The sequence below is a fragment of the Molossus molossus genome, unplaced genomic scaffold (genome assembly GCF_014108415.1).
Source record: "Molossus molossus isolate mMolMol1 unplaced genomic scaffold, mMolMol1.p scaffold_m16_p_16, whole genome shotgun sequence".
In the NCBI taxonomy this organism is placed as follows: Eukaryota; Metazoa; Chordata; class Mammalia; order Chiroptera; family Molossidae; genus Molossus; species Molossus molossus.
In genome coordinates, this window is record NW_023425351.1 from 62634177 (window position 1) to 62649019 (window position 14843).

General features: G+C 40.5%; 1 protein-coding gene across 2 annotated transcripts in view; it reads left to right on the forward strand.

Annotated features, from left to right (window-relative positions):
• TBC1D31 (TBC1 domain family member 31) overlaps positions 1–14843 on the forward strand; it is a 56525-nt gene that overhangs the window by 17837 nt on the left and 23845 nt on the right. For both annotated transcript variants that reach the window (XM_036264157.1, XM_036264158.1), the window contains exons 5-10: positions 590–741; positions 3621–3780; positions 6041–6241; positions 10450–10626; positions 12883–12962; positions 13267–13413. In XM_036264157.1, the coding sequence (XP_036120050.1) occupies positions 590–741; positions 3621–3780; positions 6041–6241; positions 10450–10626; positions 12883–12962; positions 13267–13413 (917 nt within the window). The remainder of the gene's footprint in view (positions 1–589; positions 742–3620; positions 3781–6040; positions 6242–10449; positions 10627–12882; positions 12963–13266; positions 13414–14843) is intronic.

Consider the following 14843-nt stretch of genomic DNA (forward strand, 5'->3'; position numbering starts at 1 on the left):
AAACCTGTGACCCTTTGGTGCACAGGCCAACACTCTAACCACTGAACCACACCAGCCAGGGTGTATCTTGTTATTTTCATTTGAATCTTTTATAAGGTTAAATGTTTTTTACATTGTTACATAGTATTTTATGAATTGCCTGGTCATTGTACTCATCTATTTTTTGTTTGAAGGAGTTTACCTTTTTTTTTTAATCCTCACTCGAGGACATTTTTCTGGTTTTTGTTCAGATAGAGTGGGAGGGAGAGAGAGAGAAACATCAACATGAAAGGGACACATCGAGTGGCTGCCTCTTGCACGATCCAACCAGGGCTGGGGACAAACTGCAACCAAGGTACGTGCCCTTAGCGGGAACCGAACCTGGGTCTCTCTGGACTGCAGGCCGACGCTCTAACCAGCCAGGGTTCTTTGTTTTTAATGGTATGTGAAATATCAGTATTATCCCCTTTCAAATATTGTGAATGTATTTTTTCTCTAGTTTAAGAAAAAATAATTTTTAAAAAGAAAAATCGACTACTTGTATAATTTTAAATTTAAAGAAGGCTGTATGATCCTTATAGGAACAATGACTTTTTTTCTTGTTCTTTAGGTTTTCTTTCTACCATTAAGTAATACCATCCTCAGCTGTTTTAAAGATAATTCCATCTTCGCCTGGGAATGTGACACTCTTTTATGCAAATATCAACTGCCAGCTCCACCCGAAAGCTCTAGTGTGTTATACAGAGTGTTCGCTGTGACCAGGTAATGTGCGTTTTAAGGCACTGAGAATGTTTAAGAAATTTAACTTCCAGTAAAATTTTACAAATTTTCCTTCAGTATTTTATTGTCACGTGAGGAAAAGTTTCCTTCAAACTTAGATCTAGTCTGTAGAACTTACTTTACTTTATTGTGGGAAATTTCAGCTACACACAAAAATATAAAAGTTCACGGAGTCCTAATTATAAGACTCTCACTAGCTATAATAGTCCTCAGGTCATAGGCACCTTTCATTTTACCTATCACTCCACCTACTGCTTTCTACTGCATTGTCTTAAATCAAAGCCCAAGCATATCGTTTTCATCCACAAATATTTCATTGTGTGTTTTTAAAGGATTAGGACACTTTTTGAAGAACCATAGTACTGTTATCACACTTAAAAAATAATTTCTTGATACTGTCGTAAGTCTAGTCATTATTTACATTTCCATGATTTGTCTAGCAATTGTTTTTTATGTCTGGTTTGTTCAAATCAGGAATGAAACAAAGTGCACACATTGTCTTGGTTGATAATAGCCCCCCTTTTATTTTTCTCTTGCAGTTTATTTGTCGAAGAACTGGTCGTTCGGCCTGTAGAATTTTTTATATTTTGGATTTTGCTCTTTGTATCCCTGTGGTGTTAATATGATCTTCTGTCATCTATAAAGAAAGGCAGGATACATGTTTGATTTCCCCTTCTTTTAAAAATTTTTTTTTCTTTATTGAGTTTAGAAAGAGGAAGGGAGAGGAAGAGAGAGATAGAAACATTGATGAGAGAGAACATCAATTGGCCACCTCCTACATGCCCCCCACTGGGGATTTGGCCCTCAACCTGGGCATGTGCCCTGACCGGGAGTCAAACTGACGACCTCTTGGTGCATGGGTCGATGCTCAACCACTGAGCCACACTGGCCGGGCTCCCCTTCTTTTAAAAAAATGTTTTAAGTAATTGGTTTATTGGCATCGTCCAAAGGTAGCATATGAAGTTGTCTTTAATCTTTGTAAACGCATGGATTTAGACATAGTTAGCATGATTTAATCCGTTAAAGTTGTTATTCTTAAAGACAAATACTGTGCGATACCACCTATATTTGGTAAAAAAGTCAAACGTTAAAAAACAGTAAAATGGTGGTTATCAGGAGTTGGGGGTAGAAGGTTAGCTTGATGGTGTTTAAGAGTACAAACTTGTAATGAGGAACAAATAAGCTATAGAGATGTACTATAGTCAATGATCTCGTACTATAAGGATGTAATGTGATAAATATTGCTTCAGTAGCAATCCTATTCAACATGTAAATGTATCGAAGTGAGCATTCTATAACCCTTAAATTTACAAATTATAGCATCAGAATTCTTTTTAAGTTATTCGTAGTGATGTTCTAATTCTCTCTTTTCTGACCAGTGTGGTCCCCTCACGTCGGCTTTGAACCCTTTTGATACCCAGTTATCTGTGAGAGCTTTCATTCTTTGTGGTCTAACAACATGTTCCAGGCTTATCTTACACATTTTCTTTCCCAAACCTGGAATCGGCATTTCGCTAAGGAATCAGCGTTCATTTTAGTGGGAAATGGTATTTGGAGACCTAATCTGGAGGCCGGGGGTACTCAGGGGGCTGGTCATTGTCTGGAGGTCTTTCAGTGGAAAGAGCTAGAAAATAGGTGTTATTTCCTTTTTCTCACCCTTTCTTCAGTCATCAATAAAGCCCATCGACTCGACCAAAGTGTATCTTGAATTAGTCTTCTTTTGTGTCCATTACCACAGCTCTGCCCTGGTTTCCTTCAGACTACTAGAATAGCCCCTTTATGGTCTCCCTGTTTCAGTCTCATTTCCTAAAGTCAGTCTTTACAAAGCAGGTAGAGTGTGGTCTTTTTAAATCTTTAAGTCAGATCGTGTCACTTCCCACAGCACTGAGGCTAAAATCCAGACTCCCCACCACATCCCCCGAGGCCCTTTGTCACCTGCCTAGGCCTCCCTCTCCTTCCTCATCTTATTTCCTTCGTGTACGCTGTTCCCACCACATTCGAGTGGGGCTTCTCACTCTTGCTGACAATTAATTTGTTCCTTTCTCAGCGCTTTTGTACTGGCCAGTCTGGAACACTGACCACCATGGAGTTTTCCTCCAGGTTATCCCCTGACTGGCCCATTCAGGTCGTCCAGGTGCAGACTTCCTCCCTTTCCAGCTCTGCACCACCTCGCTCTGTAGTTCTTCATGGAATTGCTCAGCTGAGATCAAGTGCATGTATTTGTTTGTTTGCCTTTCTGTAGACTGACCATCCCTTGAGAGCAGGGATCTTACATGTCTGTTCACTACATCTGGAACGAGACCTGGCTGATAGTGGACACTTTACAAGTCTGGTGAATGAATGAATAACAGCCTTACAAATCAATACAGCTGATTCTTTACCTTGTAAACATAAAATAGCTTTCATCGAGCAGGAAAAAAGTTTGGGCTTTTTAGTTTTTCATAGAACAATGCTGTACCGATTCAGTATAGTCATATGTGAAGTATAGTGAGTTGGATAGTGGTGCCCGACTTTGAGAATACTCGATAAAATATAAATGTTACTCAGAAGCCCCCAATTAAGTCATCAAACAAGTATTTGTCAAGCTGGTTAGCACAGTAGTTAAAACATATATATCCTATAAACCTGAGCTTTCCATATAGTTGTCACTGGGTGCATGGAACCATTTAAGTTCATTTAAAAAATTTAGAATTAGTTTTCATAGAAGCATTAGCCACATTTAAGTTCTCAGTGCATGTGGCTCATCGTGAGCATGTTGGACGGCGTAGCTACAGAACATTTCCATCACCATGTGGGATCATTGGACAGTGCTGCTGTAAACAATTCTGCTTGTCTTGCTTTCTCACCTTTTTCTTGTATAGAGATGGTCGAATCCTGGCCGCTGGAGGCAAATCAAACCATCTTCATCTGTGGTGCTTAGAAGCCAAACAGCTATTTAGAATTATCCAGATGCCTACTAAAGTTCGAGCCATTCGCCAGCTAGAGTTTCTTCCTGATAGTTTTGATGCTGGTTCTAATCAGGTTAGTAACAGATGCAGGACTTCTGTGTGTTGAGAAGGATCCTATTATTTTCTGAACTGTAATAGCTCTCACATTGAACTTGTACCTGATCGTTACAAGGATTTGTAAAGAGTCTAAAATTGAAAAAAAAAAAATGTTTTAACCTTAGATTTTGTATGTTACTGACAATGGACTCTTTTCCTCAAGGATGCATTCTCATTTATTTTTTTCTAAAATCTGTGTACTTTAATTTCATGTCTTATCATGGTTTACAGGATGCTTTCATGTGCTATTTTTAATTTGATCCTTTAAAAATTCTTGGAGCATGCACAGGGAAGGATTCTCACCATTCTACAGATTATGACACTAAAGCACAGAAACCAACCCATCCCCACTCCTGCCGGTTGTAACGACTGAAGGTGGGACGAGGACTAGTTTTCTCACTTTGCTGAACTGGGTTCTTCCGCCACAACTGGTCCCCTCAGGCCCTGTGACACGTCTTCTTTGCATCTTGCCTTAGTCTAAAAGTGCTTCTCCCACCCCACCCCCGACATATCTTTTTTTCTTTTTAATAATTGAGTACAGTCAAACCTTAACCTTTTTTTAAAAAGGTGTTTTAAAATCACAGTTTGCATTCGATATCACTTTGTTTCCGTTTCAGCTGTACGGCATAGTGGTCAGCCAGTCGTCTGCTTCGCAGTCTCCCGTGATGCTCCAGTGCCCAGCGGGCACCATCATAGTTATCACATTATTACTGACTGGGTTCCCTGTGCTGTACTGTACATCCCTGTGACTATTTTGTAACTTCCATTGACTTTTTTATTTTAAATTGACTGTCTTGAATTTTATACTTAAACAAATTTTGTATGTACACACATTATTTGCAGGGGTGAACAAAGGTAGGTTTACAGTGTGAGTGACATTCTTTTGAGTTAATCAAGCTGTTGTAATACTCATAATTTGCATGTCCTTTTGCCATACAAACATCTGCAAACCTACTTTTACCTACCCGTGTGTGTGTGTGTGTATTTATGGGTGTTTATCGTATTTATTTTGAGGTTTTAATAGGTAGTGCGGTCATGTGGTTGTAAACATAACAAACATATGAAGGCAGGCAGTGAACCCTCCTCTTCCCATCGCCCAGTTACTCTCCATACCCGCTGTTGTCACTCTTTTGTCCCCAGTTTATACAGCTGTGCACCTTGCTTTCCTTCGCTTCACTTACCTTGTGGGTAGTTCTGTGTCGCTGCAGAACCTCCTGTTTTATATTTTTCCGCAGTTTTTTAACTAACCCTTTATTACTGGGCCCTTTGCCTGCTTTTAGTTCTTTTTTCTTTTTGCACACAACATTCGCATAGCCTGTCTGTAGGGTAAAATCCCAGAATTGAAGTAGCGGTGTCAGGGCTATGTGCTCCGTAAATTTGATAGACCTTGCCAAAGTGCCCTCTGGAGAGGTTGTGTCAACCCTGAAGGAGGGTGTTTCCTACAACCTGACCAGCAGAAGGACACGCTTTTTAGATTGTCACCTTCAGAGTACCTTCAACTACCTCCACATTGTAGTCTTTCGTGTACCAAGTGATGTCAGCGTTTTCAGCAACCACACGGTAGCGCTACTGACCAGCTTTGGGGAAAGAACTTGTATGTAGACAAGGCACTAGGGTGTGTAGTTGCTTAATCATTTTTAGTATGTTTTTAATTTTGTAAAATATGAGTTAAAATTTTATTTCCCCTTAAAAAACTAACTTTCCTCTTACCTCTCTGTTCGTTCTCCTTGCAACTCAGACTTCCCCCACTCCCCAAACGTTAGTTACAACAGCTGAAAGCAAGTAGATGGGAGCCTCACCGAGAGGCCAGGTCGTGTGGAGGCAGCAGGGTGGGTGCTGGCTCTGATCAAGCTCCGGGGACGCTGAAGGAACATACACACTCCACCACCTCGCTTCCGACAGCCAGCGTAGTGGTCCAAGTCAGGAGCTGAGTTGTCGATCTTCTATATCCCCGCTGCAGGGATGAGTGGAGATGTGCCCACCTGTGGGAAGGGAGCATTTGGAGGTGACCTTTCCATAGTTCCCCAGGGGGCTCCTTGCTGATTCTGGTTAAAGCCTCTCTGGACCTGAACAGGTGAATCTCCATGAGCTCAAATTAGGGATTTGAAAATACATAATGGTTCTCTGTGAATATAATCTCTGACCGTCCTCCCCTCAAAAAAATACATAAATACACATACATATGTGTGTAGTTTCACTTTCAGACATTTGACTTTCACATTTGTTTCTACTCTTAGGTTCTTGGAGTGCTAAGTCAAGATGGTATTATGAGATTCATCAACATACAGACTTGTAAACTTCTCTTTGAAATTGGAAGCCTTGAGGAAGGAATTAGTTCATCAGTGATTAGCCCACATGGACGGTACATTGCATCTGTTATGGAAAATGGAAGTCTGAACATATATTCAGTTCAGGCTTTAACACAAGAAATAAATAAGGTATGTTATTAAGTAAATAACGTCAATTTTTTAAAAGATTTACATGTATCATCAAAAATAAAGTTTCATGCTATGATCTTCTAACTTCCTTGAACCTTGTCCATTTTTCTGGATAGATTTTGTTTGCTCTTACTCCCAAAGCCGTATCTCCAGACTTGATCTCTCTCACTTATCCTCCGTTCTTAAATGTCTGCCTTCCTCAAGGACATCTGTTTGGTGTCCCTGTCCCATGCCAGATGCCCCACATAACCTCCCCAAAGAGGCCTTCAGCTCCAGTCTCTCCGTTTCTGTCTCACTCTGTCTTCTAGAAACCTCGGAGCACTGTGATGACTCCTCTTCCTTTATTTCCTAAGTCTAGTCAATACTAAGTCATGTAGCTTCTTAAGTTCGAAATATCTGTCTGTGTGCTGCCTGTTCTCTGCCCGTATTAGCCATCCTGTGTTGGTCCTCCGTACCTGCTCTACTTTAAACAGCTCTACTAAAACTCAGAGCCCCCTGTGCCCGCCACTGCCCGTCAGTTAATCTTTTGTAGACCATTTTTCTAAAGTAATATTCATCACCATTTCTGAAACAGTGCTGCTTCAGTGGCTTCCTTTTGCCCATGGTGTCAAGTCCAAACTCTTCTGCCTGGCTCTCCGGGTCCCCTCTGATTGTGTCCACCCCGCCTGTCCCACTGATTTCCCCATCTTCGTCACTTCCCTCATTCCGGCACCGTCTCATTCCTCATCTGTTAGCTACGTTATTCATTTCATCTACAACATACTTCCCTCTTTCGTGGTTACCTAGAACTTGCAGCTTGTGGGCAGGTCTGCTGTCTGGGTGCAGCCTTTCCAGCTCTGGACCGAGGGGCCTGTGATCACCTGGCCTAACCCTTTCATTTCACAGAGGAAGAAGCTGATGCCCAGCCTAGTCATCAGCTGGCCCAGATGTTCTGTTCATACCTTGTTCTATGTGCTTGCTCCTCTTTGTCCTTTTCATCTTTTTTTTTAATTAGACAAGTGATAAGGGTTTTATTGCAGAGACTAGTTCTCGCCGCGTGTCAGCTGCATCCGCACGGGCAGAGCCGTGCTGAGCGGCCCAGCCTCAGGCCCCAGCGGAGGGCAGGCGCGGCAGCACCTGCCTGGACTCCGCTCTCACGCTGAACAGTGTCCTCACCATGGTCCGTCCAGTGCCACATTTTTCATGTTTTTACACTTTTCCTGGGAGATTTCGATCTTCCAAACCGCTTCCAGGCATAATGCTAAAACACAAGAAGGCGGTGATAGTAAACTTTGTTCAGGCGCAAGTTATCATGCTGTTAGCCTGAGTAAATAAGTGTTTTTAAACAGAAACACACACACAAGTTATGTATTGATTGGTTGACAGAAATGTGCCCTAATTCAGTGTTCTCCCCAGGAGCCGTGATTCAGGATTGACTAACTCTGTGTTTATGCTGACTGTTTACCTACTGCGAGTGATGAGAATCTGTTGGCGGTGTGTGCATACATTTTCTTTAAGCGTGTGGAATTGTACTCTACTGTTTTTGTAAACTTTAAAATTTTTATTAATGCCCGGCCTGTGTGGCTCAGTGGTTGAGCATCAATCCATGCACCAAGAGGTCACCAGTTTGATTCCCTGTCAGGGCATATGCCCAGGTTGTGGGCCCAATCCCCAGAGAGGGGCATGCAGGAGTTGGCCAGTCGATGTTCTCTCTCATCGATGTTTCCCTCTCTCTCCCTCTCCCATCCTCTCTCTCTAAAATCAACAGAGAAAAAATATTTTAAAAATAAAAGAATTAAATTTTTATTAATATATTATTTGCTCTCTATGAGAGAGTTTTTGGCCCATCTGAATTTTATAAGAGCTAGGAAAATGTTATTAATAGAAGCAGAGAGAGATCTGAGAAAAACCAAGGTAGGAGGGTGTTACTGACTTCCTCTCTGCTTCCTCTCAATCTGTTATGCAAAATGAAATGGTATTAACCAGAAAAGCTAGCTTTATAGAAGAAATGGGGTAATCTTTTCTCTTTTGGATGCACTGCCAGAACCACTACCGCTTGGTGCTGTCCCACGCCTACACAGATGCCCAGGTCCACAGTCTCTAGAACCTAACCTGCCTGTGTCCCATTCCAAGTTCTGTTTCCTTGCCACGGGACAATTTCTGGTATCGTGCTAATGAAATAAGCCAATTCCCACTTATGTGTTGAAGTTCTGACACTACTTAGATATGACAATGCAGGTCCTATCTCAGGTTCTCACTTTTGGGAGACTGTATTTCATGAAAGAGCATGAGTTTAAGCAGGAAAAAATGTGGCACTAGAATAGAAATTTAATAAAGACTTGGAAGAATGGATTGAGGTTAGAGAGAAGATAATTCAAGGATATTAAAGATGGGCAATATTCAGAAGACAGACTGTTGTTGACTACATTGCATAAAGAATTGGAAAATTTGCCCTGGCCGGTTTTGCTCAGTGGTTAGAGCATTGTTCCGCAGACCAGAGAGGCCCGGGTTCAGTTCCCGCTAAGGGCACGTACCTCGGTTGTAGTTTGTCCCTGACCCTAGCTGGAGTCGTGTGGGTGGCAACCACTCATTGTGTCTCTCTCACATCAATGTTTCTCTCTCTCTCTTCCTCTCTCCCTCCTGCTCTATCTGAAGATAAATGCAAAAAAAAAGGGAGAATTAAATCATAAAATAAGTGGTCATTATACTCTTTTTTTGGTCAGAGCTGTTATTGTGTTTTGTATTATCCTTGTCATCTTGCTTGATGTGAATAAGTAACAGTGTATCCTAGAAAAACACTATTTAAAAACCCTTATAGGTAAAGTTAAAACATTATTTTTCCTAATATTAGAACAAATGCAGTATCTCTGCCAGGTACATCATCTCATTCCCTGCTCTAGTCATACACACTGCAGTTGACGGACGATGGGGAGTACTGCTTTGGTCTCCTGTAGTAGGTGGGCTGAGGGTTTCAAAGCAGAAGTCCTGAACCTCTGAAGGCAGCATGAGAAAAATCTCTGACATCTCAAAGTGGTCTTTTAGTAGTCTTTGTTATAAACGAGAGTCAAGATGTTTGCTTTGTTCTGTTTATTTCTTTTGTTCTGTTTTTTTCTTTTGGGGGTGAGAGGGGAAGAGGTTAAAAAAGTTTGGTTTCTGCTTCAAATAGCTTTCCTGAAGAGTGGTGATTTTTTTTCATTATACCTCAGGAAAAACACCCTTCTGGATTTTGTAACCATTTGAATTCACGGTAATGTGTGTAATAGGTTTTTTTCTGAAATCTTATGTGCTCATTTGGACATATGCGGTGTTCCTTGTGTTCTTGTTCTCATATGAAAGGAATTATCACTTTGTTTTCCAAAAAGTTTCTTAAATCACACATTCATTTTGTCTTTGACTTGGGTCTGGGCTAATTACTAAGGGAACGTTCAGCAATAATGGTCTCAAACACTTAAATACCCTGTGAAAGTCATTGTACTTTCATCATATTTAGAACTCAGAAAGCCTGAGATGCCTCGTCTGCTCATTTTCTTTGACCAAGGAAGATCTTTTGATTTCAGAGTGTATTATTCATGGAGAAAATGTTCCAGTGAATCATTTTACCTTAAGTCAATTGCAGTGGTTAGGGTTTATTTTTCTGTCTTATAGGCCCCGTAAAAATGAAGGGTTAGCATCTAAGCCATGCTGTCTGGACTTTTCTTAAGCCTCTGATGCAGTAATGAACTAAGAACCATCTCTGTGCAGATTGAAAATGTCACCGAGGACAGAGAGGCAGGGCCCCAGGCTTCTTTCCCTCAGAGAAAGTTCACTTGAGCTCAGAGAACATCAGGGTGCGTTCCTCAGCATTCTGGAGGCCATAGGTCTAACTGCCGTCTCTGTTAGGAATTATCACCATGCTATTGACCTTGTCATGGGAATGCAAAACACTGCAGTCCCCATTTAAGGCCAGCTTTCATGGAATAATTAAATTCTATTTGTTGTTGTTAATCGTGTATATTTGTTGTGTTATAAGCAAATTATAATTTCAGAAATTTGCTTTGACTTGTTAGTCAACAAGGAAACATTCTTGGGTATTTTATTTATACTTTTTGCCTGAAGAATAATTATATTATTATAATTATATAATTATATATATTAAGGTTCATTATCAATTTGACCAAAACAAATTTTGTAAATCATATATTAACAGGCCTGTTTGCAAGGGTAGCTACTAGATTTGTTTTTCCCTTCAGCCACCTCCTCCTCTAGTGAAAGTGATCGAAGATGTGCCCAAGAGCAAAGTGACTGCTGGTGATCTCAAGATGAAAGTGACATCAGGCAGAGTACAGCGGCCCGCAAGACCAACGGAGAGCAAAATACAAACTAGAATATTAAAACAAGACCTGACTGGCAATTTCGAAAATAAAGAGGTGAGAGTATATGATGATTAAATTCCTGTTTGTCCTGACCTTGCTGTAGACAAGTCCATGCTTTCTAGGCCAACATCGTTCTTCCCCTCTTCAGAAATAAAAGAAATAAATAATATGAAGAGAAAAAAGTTGTAACTGATATTACAAACTTTTAGACTTTTAAGTCAAACAGAATAGAATTGCACTGTCCAATATGCTAGCCACTAGCCATGTGTTGATGGGTGTTTGAGTCGGGGCTACTCTGTGCTGAGACGCACTGTACATGTGAAACACATCACATGAATGTGAAATACACATCACGTGAAATAAATTTTAGTTACCTTGGGTTAAATAATGCATATCATTGAACTTGATTTTACCTGCTGCTTTTTTCTTTTTTACTGTGGGTCCTAGAAAATTTTAGATTACATTTGTGGCTTGTGTTATCTGTTAGACAGTGATGGTGTAGAAGGTTATAAAGGGAAAACTAAAAGCACACTTTCTGCCTCTCTGTTCCCTAGCCCACTATTACCTTTTTATTTTTTACATCAATGTAATCATACTTTAGCACTGTTCTATAACTTTCTTTTATCACTTAACAGATTAAATATCTGTTTGTTAGTGAATATAGTGCTACAATGTTTATAAAATATTTGCTTAGTACTGCATTATGGATATACTTTAATTTATGTAGCTAGTGCTCTGCTTGCTGGCATTTAGGTTGTACTGCATTGTCAGTCTTCTATTAACACAATCTGATGCAGTGGATATCCTTGGACAGTTATCTTTGAACATTTGCACAAATGCAGAAGTAGATTTTTTTTTTTAAGTCAGAGTGTGTGCATGAAAATTTTGATGGTAATAGCCAAATTATTCTTCAAAAAGAATGGACCAATTTGCCTCTTTGCCTTGTTTGAGATGACCTGTTACCGTGTGTGTGTGTGTGTGTGTGTGTGTGTGTGTGTGAAAGAGAGAGAGAGAGAGAGATTCATTCAAGGAAAACTAAGGAATAACCAAAATGTCTGATAGTAGGTAACTAATCATGTAAATATGATGGAGCTATACTGTGGAATTATAAGAATATTTAGGAGGAAAGGAAAATGATTATAGTATTTTTTTTTTTTTCTGTTCCTTTTTTTTTTTTTTTTTATTGATTAATTTTTGTTACAAATGATTCTCCTTTTTTCCCCCACTGATTCCCCCCTCCCCCTTCCCTCCCTGCCCCTTCCCCAGATTGTTGTCCATGTCCACTGTTCATGCATACATGCATATAAGTTCTGTGGTTCATCCCTCTCTCACCTCCCCACTCCTTAGGGGATTGTCAAACTGTTATGTTCATTATATTCCACAGATCAGTGAGATCATATGAAATTTGTCTTTCTCTGTTTGGCTTGTTTCACTTAGGATGATACTTTCCAGGTCCCTCCATGTAGTCTCAAAGGATAAGAGATCTATCTTTCTTACCGCTGCGTAGTACTCCATTGTGTATATGTGCCACAGCTTTTTAATCCATTCGTCTACTGATGGGCACTTGGGCTGTTTCCAGATCTTAGCGATTGTAAATAGTGCTGCTACAAAGATGGGGGTACATATATTCTTTCTGATTGGTGTTTTATGCTTCGTAGGGTATATTCCTAGAAGTGGGATCACTGGGTCAAATGGGAGATCAATTTTTAAGTTTTTGAGGTGACACCATATTGTTTTCCATAGTGGCTGCACCAGTCTGCATTCCCACCAACAGTGTACTAGAGTCGCCTTTTCTCCACACCCTCGCCAACACATTGTTTGATGATTTGTTGATGGCGGCCATTCTGACAGGTGTGAGGTGATACCTCATTGTTGTTTTGATTTGCATCTCTCTGATGATTAGTGATGATGAACATTTCTTCATATGTCTCTTAGCCATTTGTATGTCCTGTTTGGAGAGGTGTCTATTTAGTTCCTCTGCCCATTTTTGTTAAATATAGAAAACAAGCTATATGAACTATATACTTGGGTACCAATTTACAAAGAATATGAGTACCTAAGTATTCGTTTCTAAAACTCCATAAGGAAGACAAAGATACTAATTACTTTTGAGTGATTTTTGAGAGGTAGAGTTGGGTAGAGAAGGGAGAGAGGCTGTGTGTGTGTGTGTGTGTGTGTGTGTGTGTGTGTGTAGAGTCTGATGATATAAAAGTATTTCTTACTGTGTCTTGTGTTGTTAAAGCCACTGTGGACTACTTTACCTTTTCAGCTTTATGGTTATGTCATTTATTGGTATTTTTTTCTTTATAGAATGAATTGTCAGATGGATTAAATAAAAAGCGCTTACAAATCTTATTAAAAGGCTATGGTGAATATCCAACAAAATACAGGTAAAATTGAAATTCTTTTTTTTAATCCTCACCCAAGGACATTTTTGCATTTATCTTCAGATACAGCGGGGGGGTGGGGGGGGAGACACATCAAGTGGTTGCCACCCACACAACCCCAACCAGGGCCGGGGACAAAATGCAACCAAGTATGTGCCCCTAGTGGGAACCGATCCCAGGTCTCTATGGTCCACAGGCCGACGCTCTGACCACTGAGCCAAACCAGCCAGGGCAAAATTGAAATTCTTTCATGTTAAATCAGTTTACCCCGAGATTTTTCTTGGTAAAAATTAAATTTTCATTTTAGAATGTTCATCTGGCGCGCTCTGCTACAGCTGCCTGAAAACCATACTGCATTTAGCAGCCTGGTAGATAAAGGTGTTCACGTGGCATTTCTCAACCTTCAGCGGAAATACCCCATCAAAAGTAGGAAACTACTCAGAGTATTACAGAGGTATGTATGTTCAGTATATTGCAGCCATGTGTGTCGCCTCCAAACTACTTACCATATACCAAGGGGAAAATAGTCATTTTATAGTAAAGAAACTCAGCAGACATTGCCTTAACCAAGTACTCAAGCGATGAAACCTCGATGTTATACATTACTTTTGTGGTATTCTTGCCAAAAATGTATAACCTCAGTCTAATCATGAGAAAAAAGACGCACAGACTGATGAACCGTCTATGAAATAGTTGTCTGGTGTTCCTCAAAACGTCAGTGTCATAGAAGATGAGAGACTGAGGCTCTCCCATTGAAAGAAGCTGTGATGATGGTAACAAGTAAATGCAATGTTGCATCCTGAATTGTTGAAAGGAAAAAAATGACAAAATCTGAATAAAATCTGTAATTTTGTTAATAGCATTGTACCAAGGTTAATTTCTTAGTATTGATAATTGTACTACATTTATACAAAATGAAAACAGAGTCATTCGAGTGAAAGGAACAGAGGAACTCCACTATTTTTGCAACTTTTTGTAAGCCTAAAATTATTTCAAAACAAAAAGTTAAAAAAAAAACAGGAAGGAACCTTAAAAGTATTAGAAGTGAAGGTGTGAGAATTATAATCCAGAGTTAAGCACAACGTATCCAGAAGATACTGCTATGAATTAAAAAAGTAAAAGTGAGCTCTTCCTCGGCGCTGCCTACGGAGTTGGCAGCAATCTGCTGCTCGGCGCCAGGCTGCCCTCAGGCCCCTCGTGAAACCCAAGATTGTCAAAAGAGGACCAAGAAGTTGGTCGGCACCAGTCAGACGGATCGGTCGAAATTAAGCGGAACCGGCGGAAACCTAGAGGCACTGACCAGAGGGTGCGCGGGAGACTCAGGACCAGATCTCGATGCCCATCATGGGTTATGGGAGCAACAAGGAAACAGAAACGTGCTGCCCAGTGGCCTCCATAAGTGTCTGTTCACAGCGTCGCGGAGCCCGAAGTGCTGCTGATGTGCAGCATCTCACGGTGCTGACACTGCTCACGTCTCCGCAGAGCCGCAAAGCCCCCCGGAAAGAGCCGCCCAGCTGCCATCGGCGTCACCGGTCCCGGTGCAGGCTGCGCCCGAAGAAAACAAATCGACAGATTGTGCACACATTGCACTTGTGTTAATAAAACTATAACATTCTGCCTAAATAAATAAAAACAGAATAAAACCTTGATAAGTAAGTAAATTAATATTTAAATAGGGAAAAAATCTCCGCATGTAAAATCATTCCCAATATAAAGACATATGTAAAATTGAGAGAATATATGCAAAACATATGACAAATAAAAGACTGATTTCTTTAATATATGATTGCTGGCATAAATGTGAAAAGGACCAACTTATATAAAGTGGGAAAAGGGCGCCCAGCCGGTGTGGCTCAGTGGTTGAGCGTTGACCCATGCACCTAG